Raw genomic sequence first — 23,196 nt, 5'->3', positions numbered from 1 at the left:
AAGGAAGTCTCCCCTTTACAATACTGTCACATACATCTACAATTTGTACATCTCATCACAGACTGTACAGACAATACACTATGAGTGTACAGACAACACAGACTGTACCAAGGATATATTTATTCACAGGCTTCACATGGTAAACATGACATACAGCCTCTGTGACAAGGCTCGCATATATGGTAATGATTATGAAACAAAAACATGATGTGATCAAAGCGATACTAAAGTATGATGTTAATGTCCTCTGCGTCGCTGCCCGCCACACTCCCAGCCGCATAGTTATCAAAGTCACCCATGCCAATCCTAGCCCATTGGTCCAACATCTCTTCAAGCTCTTCGCAGCGCTCCGGAATGTCGAGCAGCATGTCAACTGATTTCCGTAAATTGATAAAGTGGGTCCTGCACTGTTCAGCAGTTAGATCAGGAACCTTGTCAGTGCCGGTCTCCCGAAAGCCAGAGATAATGCCCTTCAACTGTTAAATCATCAGCGACGAAATAATTAAAAACAGTAAGCATACCACCGCTGCTACAAGAAGCATTGTGTTGATGGGGATCGTGCGGTGGAATTCGTTCGTGTTCTTCAATGCTTTCTTGCTGTTGGAGTAGTAAAATTCGAGACACACGTCCCTGAGAGCCTGCGCCGTGAAATTCCTGAATTGTCCCTGCGAGAATTAAATGTAAATGACACAATTACGAGGAGTCACGACCTACACCAGACGAGTCAGGGAGCCGGAGGTAGTCACCACTCTTGAGGAGCCTAGTAGCAGCAGCAGTGACCTGCTTTTGAACCTCCTCCTTTTGCATTGTGGAGCCCTGCGGGAAGATATCATATGCCCTTTTTGCGATGGAGATCATGATTTTTTTGAGCTCTGTGTGGAACGTGAAGAGATCGTCACACAGCTCATCAACATATCAGCGAGTGCATTTGCCATTAATAAATGAAGAACCTACCAGCCAGCACATATCTGCATCATACTCCGGAAAGTAACGCTCCAGTACAAGCCTCTGTGGTACTGTGTGAACAGGTATTTTCATCAAGTAGTGAAACCCATATGAAAAAAGGAATCACCTCAGCCCCGTTTTGATGGAAGCATTACAGATGATCAAGTTTTTCCTGAAGAAAAAACAGTTTAACTTTACAAAAGGTTGGGCAGCCTCTCAATGGGACATGGAACATGGGGTGGTACACAATTGAGGCTCTAATGAGCAGTTGACCGCCACTGCCAGCACAGTTGATGCTCTTCTCAGAGCCATTGCTGAGGAGGAGTGTGACAATATCAAGGACACTGCTATCATTTACAACAAGTGACTTTTTCATCTGCCATCTGCTGTTTCGCCTCTTGTCTTTTATTCACACTATCTTGCTCTGTGTTGTGCTGATTTTGATTTTGATTTTGATTTTGATTTCAATTATTTATTTATTTCTCACCAGCCGCACAGTGTGCACCTCTGATTTCAACCCTCTAGCAAGGAGTTTTAGGACATGCTCTTGACTCTGGAGACCATGGTGGTGTTTTCACCAAGCTCATTCCCCGCAACACTGACATTTTAATCACAAGTGAATTCCTTAGGCCCCAGACTCACAGCATCTGTATGATTACGGCTTGATCATCATATCACTGCTCTGAGAAAAGGCTGGCACCTGACATATCCCCACAGCAGGTTTGGGATGCTGTCCAACAGCACAACACCGGTGGTCAGGATGCCCTTGATGTCATGAGAATTGGTCAAGTTGTTAGGAGAGAAAGTAAGCTGTTCCTTAATGATGTTATGTAACTTGATGACTGGCACCTCTCTGTAAGGTCACACTCAAAACCTTGCACAGTATCACTGACCCTACAACATAGTACTGAAATTGAACTGCTGCGAGTGATTCTGTGATTCTCGGTCACACTCCAGCTTGCATTGTGTCTGGGTCACTTGAGGATTGTACACCCCAGAATCCACCTGCCATAGAAAAATTTGAGCTGTACGTTGCCGTGGGATTTGGAATGCTGCGACACCATTTGTTGGTAAGCCCATCATGAGTGCCACTGGGCGCTCCACCTCATACAACCTGTTCTCTACCAGCATGTTCTCTAACTCCCTTTGAAGTGTCAGCCATGTCCATCCCTCATCATCCCTGTCCTCCGTCCCAACCTCCCATACAGTCAAAACTCTCTCCTTCACAGATTCTTTGGGCACAACCAATGAGTGGATAGAAATGCATGCAGGGTGAATTGCCACGGTGGACTCTGCTGCAAACCCAGGTGAGATCAATGATGTCCCAGACTTGGATGGTAATGGACTGGCAAGCACAATGGCAGATGTGTTGATTGTTTCGGAGGCGGGTGCTACAGTGGGAGAAACACTGGATTTAGATGATATTCCTGACATGGAGGAGGAGGGGCTGGAAGATGGTGAGGATATGGCCATCCCGGCCGTAAACTCAAGTGTGAGGTATGGAGGCAAGAGGGTAGTGGGGCCCCAACAGCTTAGGCTACTGGGTATACTGTATGTCTTATGATTATTTTATTCTGGCTTGTCTCGTGTAGGGTTTAAATCCTGTATAACCCGGTATGGACAACATTCTGGCTCTGGCCTCACAATTGATGTTTTACTTACTTTATGTTGGTACTCTTACTGCTGACATAATCAAATAAATCTTTGACCTAGTACCAGTATCAGTCTGAAGTCCACTGTCTTTTTGTCTTGCTGTCTTGATATTTCGATTTCTCTCTCTTTGAGCACTGAGCCTAGAGCAGAGACCCTTTAGGGTCAAATTAGCCTAGGCCAGCAAGACCTAACATATTCTCTACACCCTGTGGAGAAGTTGTTTGCACACCGGTTCCAGTGTGACATGATTTCATAAGAAGTGCTTCATCATGAATTTCTTTGCATAAAGCAATCCTACTCAGTAAATGACTAGATCATATTATTGACATTAAATTCTGATCATCATGCTTACATGTTGGCTTTGATAGTCATATTTATAGCTGGCATTTATAGGCTCTCAACTCTATATATGCGGTTGATGTGTATACGCTCCCAAAAAGATTACATGTCCTCCTCTACAACCTCCACACCCAACATGTGCTCCACTTCATCTAATTCTTGCCACAGCTGGATCAGGAAGTCCCATTTTCCCTCCACCATCAGTTTCATGAGACACCTATCCTGACATGACATTTGAATGGGGGGATGGGGCAAAGCAGTACATGTGGCTGCAATTGTGCATGCTCATGATTATCCTGTGTGACCTGATGTGCATGATTCTACAGAGCCTGACAAACATTGTGGTTAGAACTCAACTGGTTCCCATTGCAGACACTGTCACTTTTAAGACCGTGCTCAAGGGGCAGATCTGAAGGGCTTGGCTTCAGCTCGTGTGCTGCGCCCCTTACCCGAGTATGTGCCCTTAATTTCCGAAGGTTAGAAACAAAGCCCGGTGGGCTTCAAAGGGAAAGTCTAGCAGGAAACAGAGGGTTGGTCTGGTGGAAAATGGGGGATTAGTCCAGCGGGAAATAGGGGATGGATCCACCAGCAATACAGAGGGGAAGGCTGGTGGAAAACTGAGGATTAGTCTGCCAGAAAATAGGGGATTAGTCTGACAGAACTACAGAGGGAAAGGTCAATGGAAAAACAGGGGATTAGTCTGCTGGACAGGAGGAGATTCTCCTGGCAGAAGATAGAGGATTAGTCCGCCGGAAAATAGGGGCTTAGTCAGCCAAAAAAATGGGGGATTGGTCCGCCGGAAAATAGGGGCTTTAGTCCGGTGAAAATGGCGGACAGAACAGACAGATGGAAAAACAGAAAGACTGAAAGTGTTAAGACCGTGTTCAACGGGTCGGACCGGAGGGGCTTAGCTTCAGCTTGTGCGCTGCACTCTTTACCCGAGTACGTGCCCCTAATTTACGGGGGGTAGATATTGTCGGCCGAGGGGTATGGATAGGCCAGACAAGAGAGGGAAGGCTACTTGAGACTTTGTCCGGGTAGAAACTAACAAGGGACAGACTACCTGAAGGTAGAGGCGGAGGGGTTTAGCCTTGGGGATATAATCCTGAGGCTCGGAGGGTCGGACTAGGATGACAATCCTAAGAGCCGAGGGAACACAAGGAATGAACTGAGTCTAAGATGATATTCGAACTGAGGAAATACTACGGGTTACAAAGGGTTTATATACTGTAGTGTATCCGACGGGTATCCGGCCAAAGTGCAGTCTTCGGATCATAGGGCTATGTAGGAAATGTACTAATGGACATGAACTGCTGCGGACAATCGAGAATGGAGCTGGATATTAAATGAAACAAAGGGGACGAGTTAAATGAAAAGGAAATGAATAGACTAATGGAAGGATCAGAATGAACCCGGACATTAACTGTCAGAAGGATCCGGGCATATAGGGGCTGCAAGAAGCATATACAAATGGGGACATGGGGAAAGGAATTCTAGAATGGATCCGAGAGAACAGATGGACCGGACCGGACGAGAAGCTTCAGGTACAGAATATGACAGAAAGACTGAAAGGCAAGAAGGTGGAAGCTAGAGGTAAGACTACACTAGACAATGTCTGGAGTAGAAACTGACGGAGGTAGACTACCACAAGGTAGAGGCAGTGATATAGCACAGGGAATCAATCCGAGAACTCAGAGTTTGGACAGGGAAGTGGACCCGGGCCCATGGAAATGGATCTGGATCTGAGGAAACAGCAATGAGGATAATCTAAGGTGATGTCATATCCCGTTCCTGAACCTTATTGTCCAGCCCAATCAACACAGTTCCTCAGACCCAGTCCAGATTTCATATCTGTCTCTGTTTCTACTTCCATTACCCCATTTGTATGTTCCCTTTATTCTTACCCCTATATGCCTGGATCAGTTTGACAGTTAATGTCCAGCTCCATTCTCAATCATATCTCATATACCCAGATCTCATTGACAGCAAATATCCAACTCCATTTCTGATCACCCCTATAGTATTCTCCTTGCACCTGTCAACTTAACCTTTCCATATGTTCCTCGTGTTGACCGGGAACTCTGCTACCTATGTCCTGTCGGATATCGCTATGGTATATAAACCTGTGTAACATGTAGTATATCCTCAGTTCGAATATTGCATTAGATTCTGCTTGCTATCCTCTGTCCTACTCTATGTCTCGGGATTGATTCCTGGTAAGACTATCTCTGGTTCACTTCAGCTTGTGCACTGCGCCCCTTACCCGAGTACTTGCACTTGAATTTCCTAGGGTTAATATAAGTGTCCGGCCAGCCGAGGTATATGGGATCCAGTGGGAGATGGGTCGGGAATGTATGTAACAAGGTAGGGCTACACTAGGCGGAGCCTAGAGTAGAATCGGCCGAGGTGAACTACCCAAAGGTAGAACCAGAAATAGTCTTACCAGGAATCAATTCCGAGACTTAGAGTAGGACAGAGGATAGCGAGCAGAGTCTAATGTGATATTTGAACTGAGGATATACTACATGCTACACGGGTTTATGTACTATAGCGATATCCGACAGGGACATAGGTAGCAGAGTTCCCGGTCAACACGAGGAACATATAGAAAGGTTAAGTTGACAGGCACAAGGAAAATGCTATAGGGGTGATCGGAAATGGAGTTGGATATTAGTCAATGAGATCCGGGTATAGGAGGTATGATTGGGGGGATCCCCATCAAGAACAAGTGTAAAAGTGTGTTGTTCAGAAAAATAACTTCAAACTCATCCTCAGGTAAAGTCAGGGAATCAGGTACAAGGATAGGGTTTTCATCAAGACACCAAGGAATGCCTTGGGCACCCTTTGTGTGAAGTAGCTGTAATATCATACTCTCGCTTAAATCCTGGAGATGGGCTATCTGTGAGAAGAAGCAGAGCTATTTCACATGCAGACAATTCATGTGGAACATATATCAGATACTTCCACACTCTCCTAGATCCCCCCTACTGCCAGGATGACAGAAGTCATAGACATCAACCTACCCCAGCCTCTTGTATCATTCAACCTCTCCCATCACATCACCTTTGCCCGCCCATGCTGCTGCTGCAGTGCATGTTTCCTAACAACTTCATTTTCCCTCCAACTCTTTGTGTTACAGACAGGTCTACTGCTTCCACATCAAACCACCAATGCTTGCTGTTAATACTGTGCTTGACAGGTGGATCCAGAGGGCTTGGCTTCAGCTCGTACACTGTGCCCCTTACCTGAGTGCTTTCCCTTAACTTCGGATGGAAAGGTTAAACTGACAGGCACAAAGGAAAATAATACAGAAACGATCGAGAATAAATATGGAAATAAAGTGTTGAGTGAATCTGGGCATAGGGGTTACAATCTAGAATGAATCCGGATATCAACTGTCAAGCGAATCTGGGCATATAAGAATTAATGGAAGCCTATCTTATTATTCATAAATTGAACATTGTTGTCCTTAATAGAGAGGCTGAGGCAGATTGGTGGAACATAGTTTCTGTGGTGGAGATGGAAAAATAGCATGAATGCTTAGGACAGGCAAGCCTGGGGCTGGCTGGCTGAATGTGCAAAGACCTTGTTCAGTATTCAGCATGACCTACAGTACATCTTCTCTGCTGTCACTGCTAACATGTCTTATTGATCTCCTGTTAGCTAAGACATCCTGATGTGTATCAAGAGGGATGAGTTTAGCTATTCGGCATTTGATCACAAAGAAAAACTGTATCCACAGCAGTGGATATTTGCAGCTCAGGCTGTCTGACTCCACAAGCAAGGGTTATGTAGTTTAGTAATCATTCCTCACATGGTTGCCAGCTGTTTCAACAATATGAAAAAGCTTTTGTTTATGTTTTTTCTTTGCCTGACATGGCAAAGCTGACAAACATGCAGGTCGTGGTATCTGGATCACAGCTTGTTAGTTATTGCAATCAATCTTTGTACCCACAGATCTGATGTTCTTTTCACCACCAACATACTATCTATTATCTTTTCAAATGGAAAGCAGGAATAATCATTGATCAGCTTCAGCGACTAAATGTGTTTGTTTGGCTTCTGTCAGACTCCTAGGCCCAAACCACTGCATGGCCTCTAGTTACCTTGCTTGATAAGGTTTATGTCATCCCATTAGTAGGTCAAAAATTTTGCTGTCATTTTTGGTTGTGGTTTGTGATTGGTGGAAAACCACATTAGTGCAAGCATCTCGCATCTCAAACTCTAAATTTAGTGTCATGATGCAACACACAGTGTACATATTCATTCTCGCTTTTAACATATATTCATGATTCAGGTCTCTATTTTGTGAGTTGTTTTATAAGTCACTTTTCACCATAAATAGACTGTAACCAATAGTAGTCTGCCTTTTTCTGCAGGCCGCTCACTGACATTATGATAAATGTCCGAGTCAACACTGGTTAAGCTTATAGTGAGGAAAACTCTCATAAGACAAGTCTATCAGGTTTTGTAATTTTCCTTCTGGTGCATGCTAAAGTGTTCGCTACTTTCTACTGATGTTTCATCTTCTACTACTTGGATATTGTTGTTCCAGTCACTCAGCTCACTCAGAAAGATCCTCAGATGGGATGCCCAATGTCCCAATTGTTGTGGACACAGATGCCTTAGATTATGCCATCGCTGGAATAATTTCTATTGTATATTGTTTGCATGGATACAAACTTTGTCTAGTTGCTTTCTATTCTAGAATGCTCACAGCTTCCAAGCTTAATTATAACACCCATAACAAAAAACTGCTTACCATTCACAAAGCTTTCTAGTCCTAATGGCATTACCTTGAAGGCTCAGCAGAGCCAGTTGATGTTGTTACAGACCACAAAACCTCAAGTACTTCGCTAATACAAAACTTCTTTTCCGCTGGCAAGCCCACTGATTAGAATTACCAGGATCTTGGAGACATTGTAGATGGTAGTGGACATATATGTAGAGGCAGGGACAATGGTAGATAAATTGGATGAGGCAGCAGAGTGGACACAGAGGAGGGCTAGCCACCTGCCTTGCTCACCAGACTGAGTGGGTGCCTGTCTAGTCTTGTGGCAACTTACTCTGGACTCAGATCCATCCAGCACTGACATGGTGCTTCTCACCATCATCACAGGAGTACCCTGCAAACAGGTCACCACGGTCATTGTCAGTGTGGGTGGATATTTCAATAATAATATGTTTCCAAACAAACAAATTCTTGAGGGCCTTGATCATTTGACCGATCATTTTGAGGTAAGCACCCGGCTCAGAGATAATGTCATATGCAATCTCGTGGTATTTGATACCTCCACTTGTGAAGTATGGCTGAAGGAATGAATGAGCAAAAGAGAAGGGGCTGCCAGTAGTTTCGAAGTTGATGAGGACAAGATGGATGAATAAGATGGGAGCAGCAGAAATTTTGGCGTGTGATGAGAGTTCGAGGGAAGTGTGGATCCATAGAAAAGACTAGAGGACTATTGTGCTGTCAGCATAGTAGAAACCCTGATGTACCATTAGTTGTGAATGAACAAAGAATGAAAATAAAATAAAACCTCACACAGTATATAGTGCACCCTGCTCTTCCATAGTCATATGGTAACATATACACCTGAAAGACATGTCCTCACTGAGGATCATGTCTTCAGTGCCCAGTGGGAGCTCCATGCACAGCTGGAACATCAATCCGGGGCAATGATTACACATAAAGAGAGTATTCTCTTTGAATGATGCAGAGCCATCCCGGCAGAGGATACAGAACTGTTGGAGGGAAGGGGCCATATTAGTTGCAAATATAGGTATACTACATGAACAATATGTGCTCGTCCCACTGGTGTGCCTGCCACTCTAGAAAACACAGAATTAGTTGCATTTCCTCTAAAAAAAATGATTTGAAAGGTGAAAGAGAACACTGGTGTTTGATGCCCTTTGCTACTCACTATCCAATCATGGACTTATTGCTGCCAGCACACACAATGAGTAGTTCCTTTGTCTAACAAGATTATAGCATAAGAATAAAGCACATACCTTGCACAGTAAAACATTTGTGAATTTGCTTGGCCTCTTAGTGTTCTTCTGCAGTGTTGTAGAGCTTGGGTCAGGGCATTGCAAGCAGGGACAAAATATAATTGTGAGGTAGAAGTTGAGCAGAGTTTAGCAAGGTGCCTGTCATGCATTGTTTGTGGGACTTTTATAGCACCAATTCAAAACTAGATTTACAGTATATGTGAAGATTGTTTATCTTGCTATAGCTAATCTTGATATCTATCATTAGTATGACATGTATCTAAAATGTCTCTGCTAAATGAAATATGTTTTCCATGCATTATGTGTTCAATTAGACTCGTAACCACCACTTGAGTATCCATAGACCATAGTGTATATGGTGCTGATTCAGACTAGGCCTGTGGTGACTCTAGGCTTGTAACTAGCCCACATATACTACCATGGATACTTGAGTGGTGTAGCGGTGACTTTGCACACAGAAAACAAACTAGAGGTCATGTGATAAATAGACATTAAGGCTTTCAACTTTTAAGGCACTGGTAAGGGGTAATACAGGCACCTCCTCAGATTCACCATAGTGCCTGCTATAGGATCAAAAAAAGCTATTGGTTAGTCTTTTCCGACCTCTTTGTATACTAATTGTCTCTTACTTACAGTGATGTGGGGCATGTCATAGATGCGCCCAAAGTCAGTGTCTCCTTATTTCTTCAAGCAATTGACTTTTCTTAAAACTTTTGTGTACTTTTCTGGCCATCCATGTTCAAAGAGACTGCTACCTTGAATTTTGAGCTCTGGGAGCTTTCAAGTTTGCTTTGTATTGTACTGACTTACATATTCTCTAGCTTTCTATAACACATTTTCTGTGGTGCACCTGTTTTCTGTTCTGTTTTCAAGTTTACTCTGTACTAACAACATGATGCTTAATCTATACAACTCATTTTCCGCAGTGCTGACCTGTTTTTTTTCCAGTTTTCAAGTATATTCTGTACTAACAATGTTTATTTTTCTAGTGTTCTATAACACATTGTCTATCACACTGTATCTGCCTTTTGTTCAGGTAGGCATCAGTTTAACATTGAAGATCATACTGACTTACTGTGAAGGGGTACAAATGAAGAGGTCACAAAAAATTGTCACATTGTCACAGCCTGAGATATGACATCAACCTGTGTGTTAAGGGCCCAAAAAGAAACAGATACACCAGGACAAGTCAGAAGAAGTCCCGCGGAAGAAGTTACACATGGTGTTGATGTTTGATAAGCCAGAGTAACAGAATCTTGTGTATTAAGCATAGATAGGGGAACAATGACAAAAAGATTGCTTGAAAACCACGCCGTGACAAATAACAGGGGCTTCAGAAATATGTATAAAAACATAGAAAAGAAAAGAAAAGTTCATAGAAACCTGTCTTTCTATTTCTCCTTCTCTAGCAATGACAAACTGTGCGCACCAACATACCGCTGTTGACAGGGGAAAAGCAAGGAAGATCAACATTCACCACAAAAGAAGGCTCGCATTACGAACCAGTCAGAAAACGCAATGGATGATACTCCTCGCAATGACACTTCCAAAGCCAGCATGTACATGACATTATGAATTCGAGAAAAAGAAATAATGTACATCATTCAGTACACCCGTGGAATCTGTCTCTGACAATGCAAATTCTGAACAAGAAGGGAGTTTGATAGAGTGAGTAAACCAACATGAAAACATACTGTGGTTTGATGCTAAACAAATGCCTATTGTTTTAAGCATGAATAAAAAACTTCCTAAAAAAAGGAACTAGTTGGGCGTGGTGCATCAAAGGCGACTGTGACTGTTAAAATTATAATCCCCAATCCCACAATGACACTAATTGACGCGGATGAGGTAGAGCAATATGGAGAAGAGTTAAAATTGTACGTGAAAAACACACAACATAATTGAAAACTAACCTTGTGAAAGGCGCATCAAGAAACTGTCCAACTACAGCAACAGTAAAGCAAATGTGTATGCACTCGGTCACCTTCTGCCAAACATGATGTGGGGTCCATATAAAGCCATAGGGGATCGAAGCAAGATCTTATGTGACCCTGTAATAGGCGAACCTCTCACAGTCTGGATCCTCGGTCACACAATGAAGAAGTGGTTTACGAAGAATGGACAGCCAGATAACCAGGCCTCAATCACAATGATTCCCCTGTCTCAAATACTGGCACAACAGAGTGCAGTATTGTTGACGAAATTGGGGCATCCGGCTGGTGGTAAGTGACAAACGTAAATGAATAAAACCACATGTACTGATTGAGTGGTAGCGTTATCCAATCAAGAGATATGTGACATCTGTGCTGTTAAATGGCAAAGCAGCAGGATAAACAAGGAATCAACCACTGTAAGATTCATTTAATTATGTCAAGCTGTCAGTACTCACATGTGATAGCCTCTGTTATTCGACACTGTGTACAATGCAAGGAAAGAAGGCTCGTTAAAAAATTACTGTAATCGTCCTTTATGGGACCTTGCCAACTTGAAAGCCGGTGATCTCATTTTGCTTGAAGCGAGAATCACGTGTTATTCTGTGAAAAACACAGACAAGAGAACATTCATCACATACAGGCAACATCCGAGGAAAAGCATATCCATCATTCCAAACATAGAGATAGAACCAGATCACCTGTACACTCTATTTGTCGAAGGAGAAAGTGCCTGCCCTCCACCATATTCATTAATGGAAGGCATTGTCGAACCTGGAAGGAAATATACGCAGCACCAAGGAAATCTACTGGTTATCAAAAGTAATTGAAAGGATAAGAACAGAATAAGCAACATCACGAAGGCAGATATTTTGCTGACAACCAACCTGATAAAGGCGTGAGTGCAATCATTTAATCAAGAGCGTATCCAACTAACAACACAGAAGTGTGTTAGAAGACCAATGCGGAAGCAAGGGATCAAAATACATGCCAGTAAACAGAAAAGAAAAACAATGATGAGAGACAAATAATGGTTGATGAGGGCATCTGGTATTCAAATGAACAATGATTTATTTGTACATTGATACGGACACGTCAAACATGAGAAATCAAAAGAAAATCAGATATGAAAACAGTTTAAAGATGGGAGCAACAGCAAGACAATGAGAACAGATAAATAACAGGTCCAGGAGTGCCCAAAGGGCTGTGCTATTTAATGTAGAGCTCAGCACAAATGTATTACCTTTTATGGGCATTTTCTGGTCATGTGATGCTTAAATCTTTGCCCAATTTTTGAGTCACATGATGTGTCAGTCATGTGAATAATTGACTACTCACCAATGGGGATGCACATGAACGGACTGGATATAGAGATAAGGGGTACCTAAAGGGTATTGGGTGGTCTGATGTGCGGGAAAGTAGCAGGTCTGAAGGTGCAGGGTATTGAGTTGGTCAGGTTATCATTGGGTTCAATGTGGGTGATGTTGGGTATAGCAAGAAATAGATGAGAAGTGTGCTAGTGTTAAAAACCATCAAATAGCCCATTTTGAGGCTAGCGCCAAAATGTTTGTCACATTGAATTGGGGTTTCCCCTTCTAGTAATAATTTTTTGTGGGATAATTAATGTGTCTGCAGACTTTGCACCTCTCTTTCTTGTGGTTCCTTCTATTCTCTAGCTTATTTTTAATCTTCTGCTTCATGCTGTTCTTCTTGGCCTTAGCATTGTTTTTCTTGCAGTGCTTGAACTCATAAATTATGATTGACATAAGCTCCTGGGCAGTATAGCCTTTGATCTTGTCAGACTCCATACCCTTATTAGCATGCGCACCTAAGTAGAATGAAGTCCAATTTTTCCATAATATAGGTAATAACATTAAGAACATAGCCTTCAACTTGTGATTGTGAATTTCACATCCTATGATGTCAAGTTCATTTCTTTTATTAATTATATTGATGATGTGTATTCCAAGATCTTCTTCTTTGGCTTTCAAGGAATAGAAGGTATACTTTGTAATCTGTGCATTTGACTGACTCCTTGTTTCATGAATAGTTGTCAGATTTTCCCTGGCTTCTTGAACTATTTTTACTCAGGACACATGGACAACTTGGTCATCTTTAATATTGATCAATATGTGTTCTCATGATATAATTTTTTTTTCCCACTGCTCACTCATTTCTTCAACCTCAGTGAGGTCTCTCAGCAAGGGGCACAGAGCACCTTCCAGCGGGTTTTTGCGGGTATGTAAAGTAATTTGACTCACCTTGCTGAGTCCTGACCTTGGACAACAGAGTACATCCAAGTCTGGGTCAAATGAGGCACAACCTTACATAGTACTACAGATTTGGCAGAGACACGAAACATCTAGCTTCTTAGTATATACAATAATTCAACAATGACATCTTGATTCTCTACTGAGTCCTGACACTGGATGACAGAGTTTGACAATCTTCAGACCAAGAGATCCAGACGGACCAGCAGAGTTACACCTAAGACAATAGATGGTGGACTGTTGCTGGCCACCCCAACGGACTGTTCATCCATAGTGAGTCCAGTCTGAAGTCTGATTAGCATACCTGACTAGTGGCGTGGAATTTCTTAGTCTTATATTTCATGACCTGGATAAATTTCACCCAATTACAACAGACACTAATGACTGAAGAAGCCTGGAAGGGGTACCTTACACATTTAAAACAGACACCATACATGTTTGCTTGGTTTGTGATTGTTTTCGCTGCCTTGATATATTATTAATATTTATATTTATATTAGCTTTGGTCTTGGCAGCTGCGTGCATTTCCGAACATACAAGTCAAAGTTAAGCCATCACAAGATGCAGGTAAGTAATGTTATTTATGCCAAATTATCTTTCTGATCCAATTGGCAGGACTTATCACAATCAATGATCACATGGACAGTGTTCTACTCCACAATTACTATTCCCACCATCCTGGCAGATGTCTGCACTATTATCCACATAATTGCACCAGTCATTGCCATACCACACCCGTCTGTTCGCCCACTTCCTTGGAAAATCAGCTACATGGCAGTACCTACAACAATTTTCCTACTGTTCCTTTTCATTAACTTATTCCTCCATGGAGGTGTAGGATTGTCTCAATTCTCTCTTTCTACACCATCCAATTTTTATTGGTGAGTTGGTTAGTTTTATATGATATAAGTGATCTGAGACTGATAGATGAGTGCGTGGTGCCTAGACTCTAATATATAGATAGAGACAACATATTTGTCCAATAGTCGGATTAGACATATTTTTAGTACAGGGGTTTAATAATGTGTAGCATTGTCATGCATAATATGTGCTTCATATCATGACATAAATAAAAGGAGTATACTAAGGAGATTATCAGGAGAGTGTACAAGGATATACTTCTCACTATCATAAGCTAAGTTTTCTGTTGTTTAGTTGTATTTGTAGTTTTCTATCAGTTTCTGTCTCTTTCCATTTTTCTAAGCTGATTCAGCCACTCAGATATGTTTGTCAGCATATCATATAACTGGCAAAAATATGTATGATGAATGGGAAGCTAACTAAACTTTTCCCAGACACATTCTTGCTGACTTAATCAAAGCAAGGAAGCAACTGATCTAGACCAACAAAAACACTAGATAACTTAGTTAGGCTGACTAAATGGCCACTAACAATAGTAAAGAATGCACAAGACTAAGATTATATCTAATCTTAGTATTAAGGTCAAACTGGGTCTGCATTTTAGATGATTAAAGAGTAATAGATGTAAAGTGGGAAATTTTTAGGTAAGGCAGAGTTATGTAAACTGGCTAATGCAGTGCTTCATATGGCAAAATGTTTTTTCTTTGTGTGCTCCTTAACTAGACCCACTTAAGCTTGATACTATCTACATGGAACACTATGGTATATCATCTACATATGGCAAGTCTGTTATTTCACATTGCTTCTTAGTTTGCCTAATGATTTCCAAAACATGTCAAAGTGTATGAGGCAAACTTCAAACATGATTCAATGTGTTCTTAATCTTCCATTTTCTCAGAACAAACCAGTTCTATTTTGCCCTTTTAGGGTGCTGTTTTTCTTTAATAATATGTATGCTATTCTGAAGGTGTTAAGACCATGTTTAAAAGGCATATCTACAGAAGTCTAGACTTTGCACCAATGAACCAAGGGAAGCAGGGTAGATCCTACTGAGGATATGTCTAGTAGAATGGAAACTGAGTTGCAGGGTTATCCTGCTGAGAGGTAGGAATAGCTAGGCTACCTTTCAGAGGTACAGAGATTATGATTAGAATAAATAAAATATAATTTAATACTAATTTGCTGAGTTCTGTATATAGTATATGATGTCATAACATTAGTCCAAAACTTAGTCAGCAGATCTAAACAATATACAAGAACCATATCTCAACTCACTCAATCTCGCTAACACCTCCAGCCTCAGTCGATACTGGGATGTAATATATCCGGCAACCAGCCTACACCAGTCACAAACACTTATGCTGGTCAACTAACACATATCAAAGAACAACTGGCATGCTGTCCCAATACAGTCCACAAATGTCATGGCCATAGAACTCATCAATCCCCAGGGCAAAGTACATGTATATAACATTCATAATCCTTGTGAAAATGATGCCACCCTCCACTTTCTGGAGCAGCACATGTGAAGTGAGCAAAATGCTCAAGGTGAACAGGCAGAAAACAAATATATAATATGGTTGGGCGACTTTAATCATCACCACCCCATGTGGGAACTCCCAGATGACACACATCCATTTACTGTAGCCAATCTAGATGCTGCGGGTGTACTGATCAACCTCCTTGCCTTGTACAATCTAACACAGGTACTACCACCCGGGCTAGCTACACTAGAAGTGTCTAGTACCAGAAATCATATGAGACCGGACAATGTGTTCTGCTCGGAAGAGTTAGAACACATGTTTACCCAATGCGAAGTTAAGTACCATATGCGGCCAGTCATAACTGATCAATATCCTATTATCAGCTCCATCGACTTCTACCCAGAGCACATCAACTCAATCCAAGGCCAAACTATAGGGAAGTAGATTGGGACTAATTCAACGAGGCTTTATCACAAAGACTCAACACAATCGCCCCCCCAAACAACATCACAACCCCAGAACAATTCCATCAGACATTCATGGAAATCATGGAAATAATAGCCGACACTGTAAGCGACAAAATCCCCAAGATCAAACTGTCTCTGTACTCCAAAAGATGATGGTCTAAAGATTGAGACGAAGACCGCAAAACAGTACACCAACTAGGGAAGAAGGCGCACAAGAAAACCGCACAGCGCAATCATCCCATACACAAAGAGTATTGAGTCACCCAGAACCAATTTTCGGAGCAGATCAAAAAGGCCAAAGAGGAGCACTATATGGAATGGATGGAAAAACTAACCTCAACAGATGTATGGAACTTTCACTGCTATGTGGCAAACAATCCAGCGGATGAAGTGCACACCAGAATCACGACACTCCAAGACCCCAGAGAAAACCCAAACGGTGGAGCCACGCAAGACAACACCTGAAAAAGTGAACTCCTATATGAGACATTTTTCAGACCACCACTGTTACAGTAACATGGCACCCCTATCTTTTTCTGACCCTTTCACCCCTTCACCTCGTCACCTCATCACACCTTCACCTCTTCACGATTCACCATGATGCTTGACGCACTTCTTGATCCCCGCCGTCCCTGACCTTCTGTGACAGAAGCTAGACGCTTCCCTTGGACCCTTGATTTATGGCCTCATGGCCTGTACTTATATTTCCCTTGATGTTCCCATTGATCCCCATCCCTGACCTCATGGACTCCTGCCTGGTCCTGCCTACCCGATATATCATTTCTTGACCCTTGTACGATTACCAGACCTGCCCTGAACACTGTGATCTTTACCTATATATAGTCGATCCACTTGTACTATTATTCCTTAACTTGATCCTACTGGGTTTTACCTTGACTTGTATATTCTCTCGAGTTAACTCTCTTGAGTCTGATCACGAACCCGCTATACTCTTGGATCGCTATCCTTGAGTCAATACCTCTTTTCTCTCAGACTGTTTGTCTTTGAGTCGATACCAATCCCTCGTCTAGACTTAACCGTCGAACACGAAACCCTTCTTCGGCTCTCGCCTTAGAAGCTTACCTCCCCTTCCGTTCTGTCACAACCTGACGGCTTAGGCTACCAGGTATATTGATGTTCAACCGATACACGACACGATAGCTTAGGACCGTCGTCCTTCGCTTACCCATCCCAGTCCAACTATGACCATTGTCATAACAACCACCAGAAGATGATTATGTGGACCCTAACTACATCTATGAACCCTGTATGCGACTTCAAGCCGATTACTGACCAACAGATAACATGCACAATCGTCATGCTCGTACCACACAAGGCACCGGGACCCAATGGGATCAGCAACCAGCCACACAGCTAGCCGACTCTCCGAACCTAAATGCCTTCAGAAGGCGCTTACCATCCTTGCCCACTCCTGGACCAATACCAAAGTTATCATCGCTCCAAGCAAACAGTATATAGAAATTAGAGTAAACTACCACATGTAATGTCTATCATAGGGCTACACCCCAATGAACAGTAAACAATGATTCAAAAAAAAACAAAGTCCTCTAGATATGTAGGTAGCTACCCCACACTCTCAGGGTGCAGAAGCGTAAGGGAAGCGGATAGGCTTCACGGAAGCGCAAGTGAAGCGGATATGTATGTAACACTATGTGTAAGAGACCCTGGATGTGGTCAGTGACAGTAATAACAGTGGAAATATGCACCAATGGAACCAGACAGACAAGACAGGACATGGGAGGATATGCTGAGTAGAGCACTGGTATGTGGAAGGGTGCGCATGCAGCACGTGTCTCTATAGGACTGCGCCTACTTATGGATGGTGATGATGTTGATGTAGAAATGTGGGGATACGAGACTGTGGAGATATCACTCTCTACAATGTGTAGGACCCCATTAGCATTTGAGACTATGTTGGCCAAGGGATGAAGGCCGTGCTAGAAAATAAATAAGTAATGTAGAGGCAGGATAGATTGCACTCATAACAATAGTATCATAGGCCTGATCTGGTCATGCATGTACTAGGTGTCTGGCACCAGTATGCTCAGATGCAACAGTATGGTCTTAAAGCTCCTACATATGTCATCTTCATGTGGGTCTTCTGAGTCCTGGCTGCCGTCTTCCTGGCCATGGTGTCCATCCTGGGGCTTTTATGGATGTTTATATGGTGGAGGGGGGGGGGGGGGTTGTACAGTTACCATGGCCTTTACAAGTATTCTATCCTATCATCTGCAGTAAGTTGCCTGTTATCTAACAGAATTACTAAAAACTTACCTGGATAGCATCAAAATATACAGTTTTGCCCTCTTGAGCTGCCTGATCAAAATAATCAAAGGATCCCCTCATAGACAAGGAACTGTTAGGCCCAGGAATATAGTAATTGTAAGCAAAGGGGCCCTGTAAGATTGGTGATTAAATCTATAAGACATACCAATATTTCTTGCTAATATTGATTCACCAATTTTGGAGCAGGCCCAGCACACCTTTGGGCAAAATACACCACCAAGAGCCAATCATGTTCATCAAGGAGCATTCCCAAAGCTCTGTTGCTTGCCCAACCTCTATGAAGTCTTGAAGTCAGACACCCTTCATACGGTAGGCGAGAATGTTGTCTTTCTAATGTTTTGCATCATATGTAGCATCTCGGTGGTAACACTTGGCCCATTGATTTTTGGAGAGTGTTCAGTGAAGGGATACCAGTACTTTTATTCAAGAAGGTCTTGTCTTTGCCAGTAAGCTTGGAGGCTGCTTGCGACACTACACACAGACTACATGTTTTCACACTAGCACCTGTACTTAGCACCAGCCACTTCAGCACCTTTACACCAACATATGCCACCATATGCTGATGCTCTCTCACCTGCACCCCTGTTTTCACCGCTGATCGAACACTTTGCCAGACCACATCACCAGCGCCAATAATAACACTTACTCCATCTGTAGCCCAACCTCATACCTACACTGTATCACTCACACACGCATTATACTGTTTGCAACCTGACATGCTACACACTTGTCCCAATATAATATACAATCACCCTCAAATGTCCAGCACACTGACAATTGAATACAAGGAAGGTAGACGATTGCAGGCTCACAACAGAAAGGTTTTCCTTTATTCATCTATCCTTGACCTTTGACTATCACCTCATCTCCTTTCTTATTGTATGCTATCTGTCTTATTTTATTAAATGGGAGTTCTCTGACTCCACAGGTTCAAAATGGCCTTGTAGTATTATAATTAATAGTGTATTGCTCAATGCTAGACAATTAATGATGGAACTCCAAGTGCCTGAATCCAAAGTAAATGGTGTAAATGAGTATCTGGATGTGTCTGGATTAGGAAAGGATCTATTTGATACTGAAAGTGCTGCATTTGTTCTGCTTTGAATGGGCAATATGCATCTGGGACCTCAATATGAGATAGCTGTGTAGGTTGGTTGGAAACAAATGGATTTGTACAATACTTGTCTGGTATATTGTGAGCATCATGATGAGAGTGCAAATAACTGTTGTCAGTGTCATCCCAGTCTATTCCATTCTCTATTATTCCTTGGACCAACATGTATTATTGTAAATGCTGAGGTTCACCTTGGCAACCGAGGACATGAGAATCTCATGCTCCAGCCCATTGACCTGCATCATTGTTTGACCATGGGTAAAAGAGAAAATGCAGTCTTGCAATGGGAACTTAATAGGCCACTTAACGAGGCTACTATGTGACCAATGAAGACTAGGACTAGAGTCCAGAGTAAGTTGCCAATTTATAGAAGTATAGTAAAGGTATATAGTACTTAAATGAACTGAGTTTTATTTGTGTGCATTTGATTACTGACACCTTTTAACTTAAAGTTCTCAGAAATTATTCTCCGTCCATGGCAGTCTCTCCTCAACTGTGCCCAGGAAACTTACCTGCGGCTTTTGCATTGTGGCTCCATTATCAACAATAGTGATGTGTTTGCAGGGTTGCAACATGCAGTAGTCTAGTAAGTTCATTTAAATTAGATGTCTTATCTTATCTTACCTGTGAACAGCCACAAGCTCTCCACCACCATTATTTTTAATGTCTGGTGTTTCCAGCCATCCTTTGCATCTCATTTGCTCCTGGCATTCACAAAGGAAGTCCTTGTGGAATGTTGCCCCATCTGCTGTGCCTTTGGTGACACACTGCTTGAGGCTAGCCTCCAGATCTTCAAGTTCACATGAGGTGATATAAAGTTCCGGCCTTAGAGTAGCTTCCTGCCAATCTAATGCCCAAACTGTAGGTGTACTAATTCTTAGTGTTCAGCCTATGCCAGGGCCAGTGGGGTCAAGACCTATGTCTTTAAGTACAAGAATACCACCTGTGACTAGAGTTTCAAGTTCAATTAGCTTAAAGGCGCCACCATGTTGTCAGCAGGTAGGAAGAAGGGGTGTTCATGGATGGAGGTACCTGTAGAACCATTGTTGACTTGATCATGTACATTTCTAACTTTTACTACTCAAATTTTGTCACTTCATACATGTTTTCACTCTATGCAATAATGTTTGGTTGTCAGTTAATGAAACTTTGTTAGATGAACTGTGAATGTTGGTGAATTTCAGTAAATATAGTGTAACTTGTAAACACACATGTCACATGACCATGTTTGTCACATGACCATGTTTGTCACATGACTGTGTTTTTGATCATGTGACATAATAGTTGAGCTTTCAAACACAATCAAGTCTTGGCTGATCCTACATTCCGCAAACTCTTATTGGCCTGCATCCATGTCATTTTATGATATAATAGCCAGCTGGACTCTCATTTTCATCAATGTGTTGAATCAGCACAAATATTCCTTTGTTGCAGCTAAAGGAAATTCTCCTATCATGGCTTGCATCCTCAAAATAATCAAAGACACTATAGGGAGCAGTGAAGCAGTCCAAGACCCTTGTATCATACTTCCAGAGAAAAATCTTCAAAATGTGAGCCTTCAAAATTCTATCCTATACTAATCTAATTCATACAGGCTGTTCGTATATATTATTTTGACTTCCTGGAGGATCACAAGGATCACAAGGCAAAGAAAGAAATTATTGAGGGAGAGCATAAAGATAGATCTGCTGTAGATGCTATGACTATAGAGATGGTGAGAGAATGGGAAAATGATAAGCCTAAGGAAGCTGGGAAGTACAAGACAGAATGTTCTGGTTTTGATGATGTCCAAAAATTATTCAATGACAAGATGCACCATGATATCTCCAACCAAATGTCTATGGGTCAGAAGACAAAGTTGGCCCAGGCATGATACCAGGCTACGTCCTCTGAGATGAAACAGGAACTTGTCCAGGTTGCTGGAAAATGTAATTGAGAAGGGCCTCCTGCAGGTTCCAAGGATAGATATTTTTTGTTAACATTCTATCAGCACACATGTTACATAACTTAATGATATATCAACAGATATCATACTCTTTACCAGAAAACAAATCATGGAGGACTTTATGGGCATGGGTTGGAGAACTATGAGGTTGCATGTCGTCATTCTCTGGGTCCAATGATCCAATAGAAGGTTGGACTGGATAGGGGCTAGAACATAGATATGACACATCCATTGATAAATATTCAAACACGGAGATTGGAGAACCCTTTGTTGTGGCTGATCTATCATGATTAAAGATAGGTGAGTAGAACTTTGCATTCTTGATTAGAGGACTCACCAAATATCTTCACAAATCTTAGCTCGTCATCAGTCTGTGGGGCAGCATCTGCAAGGTTGCTGTCAAAATTGGTGATGTAGCAGCGCCACCTGGACAGAAGACGTGCCGCCCTCTAGCGCTGCCAAATGGGATAATGGTCTGCATTTTCTCATAATGCTCTCACCCTCTGTTGCAGAATGGACGCATGAGGTTGTTTGCCTAACAGAAGTTAGCGCTCAAATCACATTTGAAAATTTGTGACTGGTCAGTAATATACAAAGAAAATTACACAACTTTCAATGCCAAAGACAGATCCTTGAGCAGTGTTGATCTTCGTTGCCAGTCTGCTGAAAACCACAGCAAAAACAACAAACCAAACAACAATAGTGCACAGCGGGCAGGTGGGGATGGCTGTTTCGCTTGTGGTGAAGCTGTAGAACATCATCTGGCCTATGTTCCATGGACTTCAGAAAGAGAATGTTAGCAGACTCCAGAGAACCAAATAATATATACCTTGATAGAAGCATCATTGTTGCTGGACCCCTCAGCTGCTAGAAGCTTGTCTGCCATGTTATATTCTTCATCACGTGAGCGCTGAAACTCAAAATCAGTTGGAAGAGCAATGGTGACACGAGGATGAGAAGGCATGACTTCCTTTGAAAAACCTGTCTCACATTCAGCATAATCATAATGGCAATAGTGAATTACTTACCGGGATGTGTGGTAAGGCACCCATGGGCTGCTCCCCAGCCAATTTCCGAGCCTTGGTCTTCAAGATCTTCTTCATTATTGCGGTCTTCACTACTTCCATTATTGTCCTCAGTGGACATCTCTGAACTTTCATATACAGCATCTTGTAATCTCAAATGTATGTCACCAGCTGGCAGCAGAGCAGGATCCAAGTTCTTGTAGAATTCAGCATCAGATTGTCACATAACTGACATAGACTGTGTTAAGACCATGTTCAACAGATCGGATCTGAGACAGTAACAGAATATGACAGACTGTGAAGATGGCATTGCTTGTGCTAAAGTGTTATTTCTCTAGGTAGTGATAGCAGCTGGAAGATGTTCAGGGGGATCCAAGGAAGCTGACAGAGCATGATGGTTCTTAGCGGCAGCTATAATGGGATTATCGAGTGCTTTGCGAGTCATTCTCTATGCCAGGGGGGACAATGGAATGTGTAAAGCCAAACTGAGCACCAGCTTCATAGTGAGAAAGGCCAGGTGGAATGTTCTATACCTCTGAGCTGGAGGTAGGCATATGTATGGGTTTTGAAAACCCGTGTGGGTGGTGGGTGGGGGTACCCCTCGGGTGTGGGTGTGGGTCTGACCTTGCACCACCCATACCCTTACCCATACCCTCGGCTCAGGTTGACACATGAAATTGTGAGGCACTAGTACTAATCTGAACGAATCTGAATGAAACATAAACTCCGCGAAGCACAACTGTAATACAGTCTGTCAAACTAAACCTTAACACACTACAGTATCCTCAAAAAAAACCACCACATGCATCTAAATATGTTCTCACAAACGGCCCGCCGAGTTTCCAA

At 42.3% G+C, this 23,196-nt stretch overlaps 5 protein-coding genes across 5 annotated transcripts; 1 reads left to right on the top strand and 4 right to left on the bottom strand.

Moving 5' to 3' along the window:
• Window positions 1-224: 224 nt before the first annotated feature.
• On the bottom strand, window positions 225-858 carry DEU56DRAFT_759722 (uncharacterized protein; the record flags this gene model as incomplete). Its single annotated transcript, XM_041350347.1, has 3 exons — window positions 225-476; window positions 522-665; window positions 715-858. The coding sequence occupies 3 exons, from the start codon at window positions 856-858 to the stop codon at window positions 225-227; spliced, it is 540 nt and encodes a 179-aa protein (XP_041204014.1).
• Window positions 859-1,839: 981 nt separating this feature from the next.
• Window positions 1,840-2,844, bottom strand: DEU56DRAFT_759721 (uncharacterized protein; the record flags this gene model as incomplete). The annotated part of the gene is made up of 3 exons (XM_041350346.1): window positions 1,840-2,482; window positions 2,608-2,625; window positions 2,828-2,844. The coding sequence occupies 3 exons, from the start codon at window positions 2,842-2,844 to the stop codon at window positions 1,840-1,842; spliced, it is 678 nt and encodes a 225-aa protein (XP_041204013.1).
• Window positions 2,845-10,770: 7,926 nt separating this feature from the next.
• On the top strand, window positions 10,771-11,707 carry DEU56DRAFT_759720 (uncharacterized protein; the record flags this gene model as incomplete). Its single annotated transcript, XM_041350345.1, has 4 exons — window positions 10,771-10,823; window positions 10,870-11,168; window positions 11,220-11,296; window positions 11,345-11,707. 4 exons carry the CDS (start codon window positions 10,771-10,773, stop codon window positions 11,705-11,707), a joined length of 792 nt encoding a protein of 263 aa, XP_041204012.1.
• Window positions 11,708-19,242: 7,535 nt separating this feature from the next.
• Window positions 19,243-19,545, bottom strand: DEU56DRAFT_744661 (uncharacterized protein; the record flags this gene model as incomplete). The annotated part of the gene is made up of 1 exon (XM_041349090.1): window positions 19,243-19,545. One exon carries the CDS (start codon window positions 19,543-19,545, stop codon window positions 19,243-19,245), a length of 303 nt encoding a protein of 100 aa, XP_041204011.1.
• Window positions 19,546-21,398: 1,853 nt separating this feature from the next.
• On the bottom strand, window positions 21,399-22,471 carry DEU56DRAFT_917053 (uncharacterized protein; the record flags this gene model as incomplete). The annotated part of the gene is made up of 5 exons (XM_041357936.1): window positions 21,399-21,601; window positions 21,663-21,751; window positions 21,826-21,860; window positions 22,155-22,306; window positions 22,354-22,471. 5 exons carry the CDS (start codon window positions 22,469-22,471, stop codon window positions 21,399-21,401), a joined length of 597 nt encoding a protein of 198 aa, XP_041204010.1.
• Window positions 22,472-23,196: the final 725 nt, after the last annotated feature.

This window comes from Suillus clintonianus, assembly GCF_016758775.1.
Source record: "Suillus clintonianus strain FC179 chromosome Unknown DEU56scaffold_98, whole genome shotgun sequence".
NCBI lineage: Eukaryota > Fungi > Basidiomycota > Agaricomycetes > Boletales > Suillaceae > Suillus > Suillus clintonianus.
This window is presented reverse-complemented; position numbering and strand designations above follow the sequence as displayed.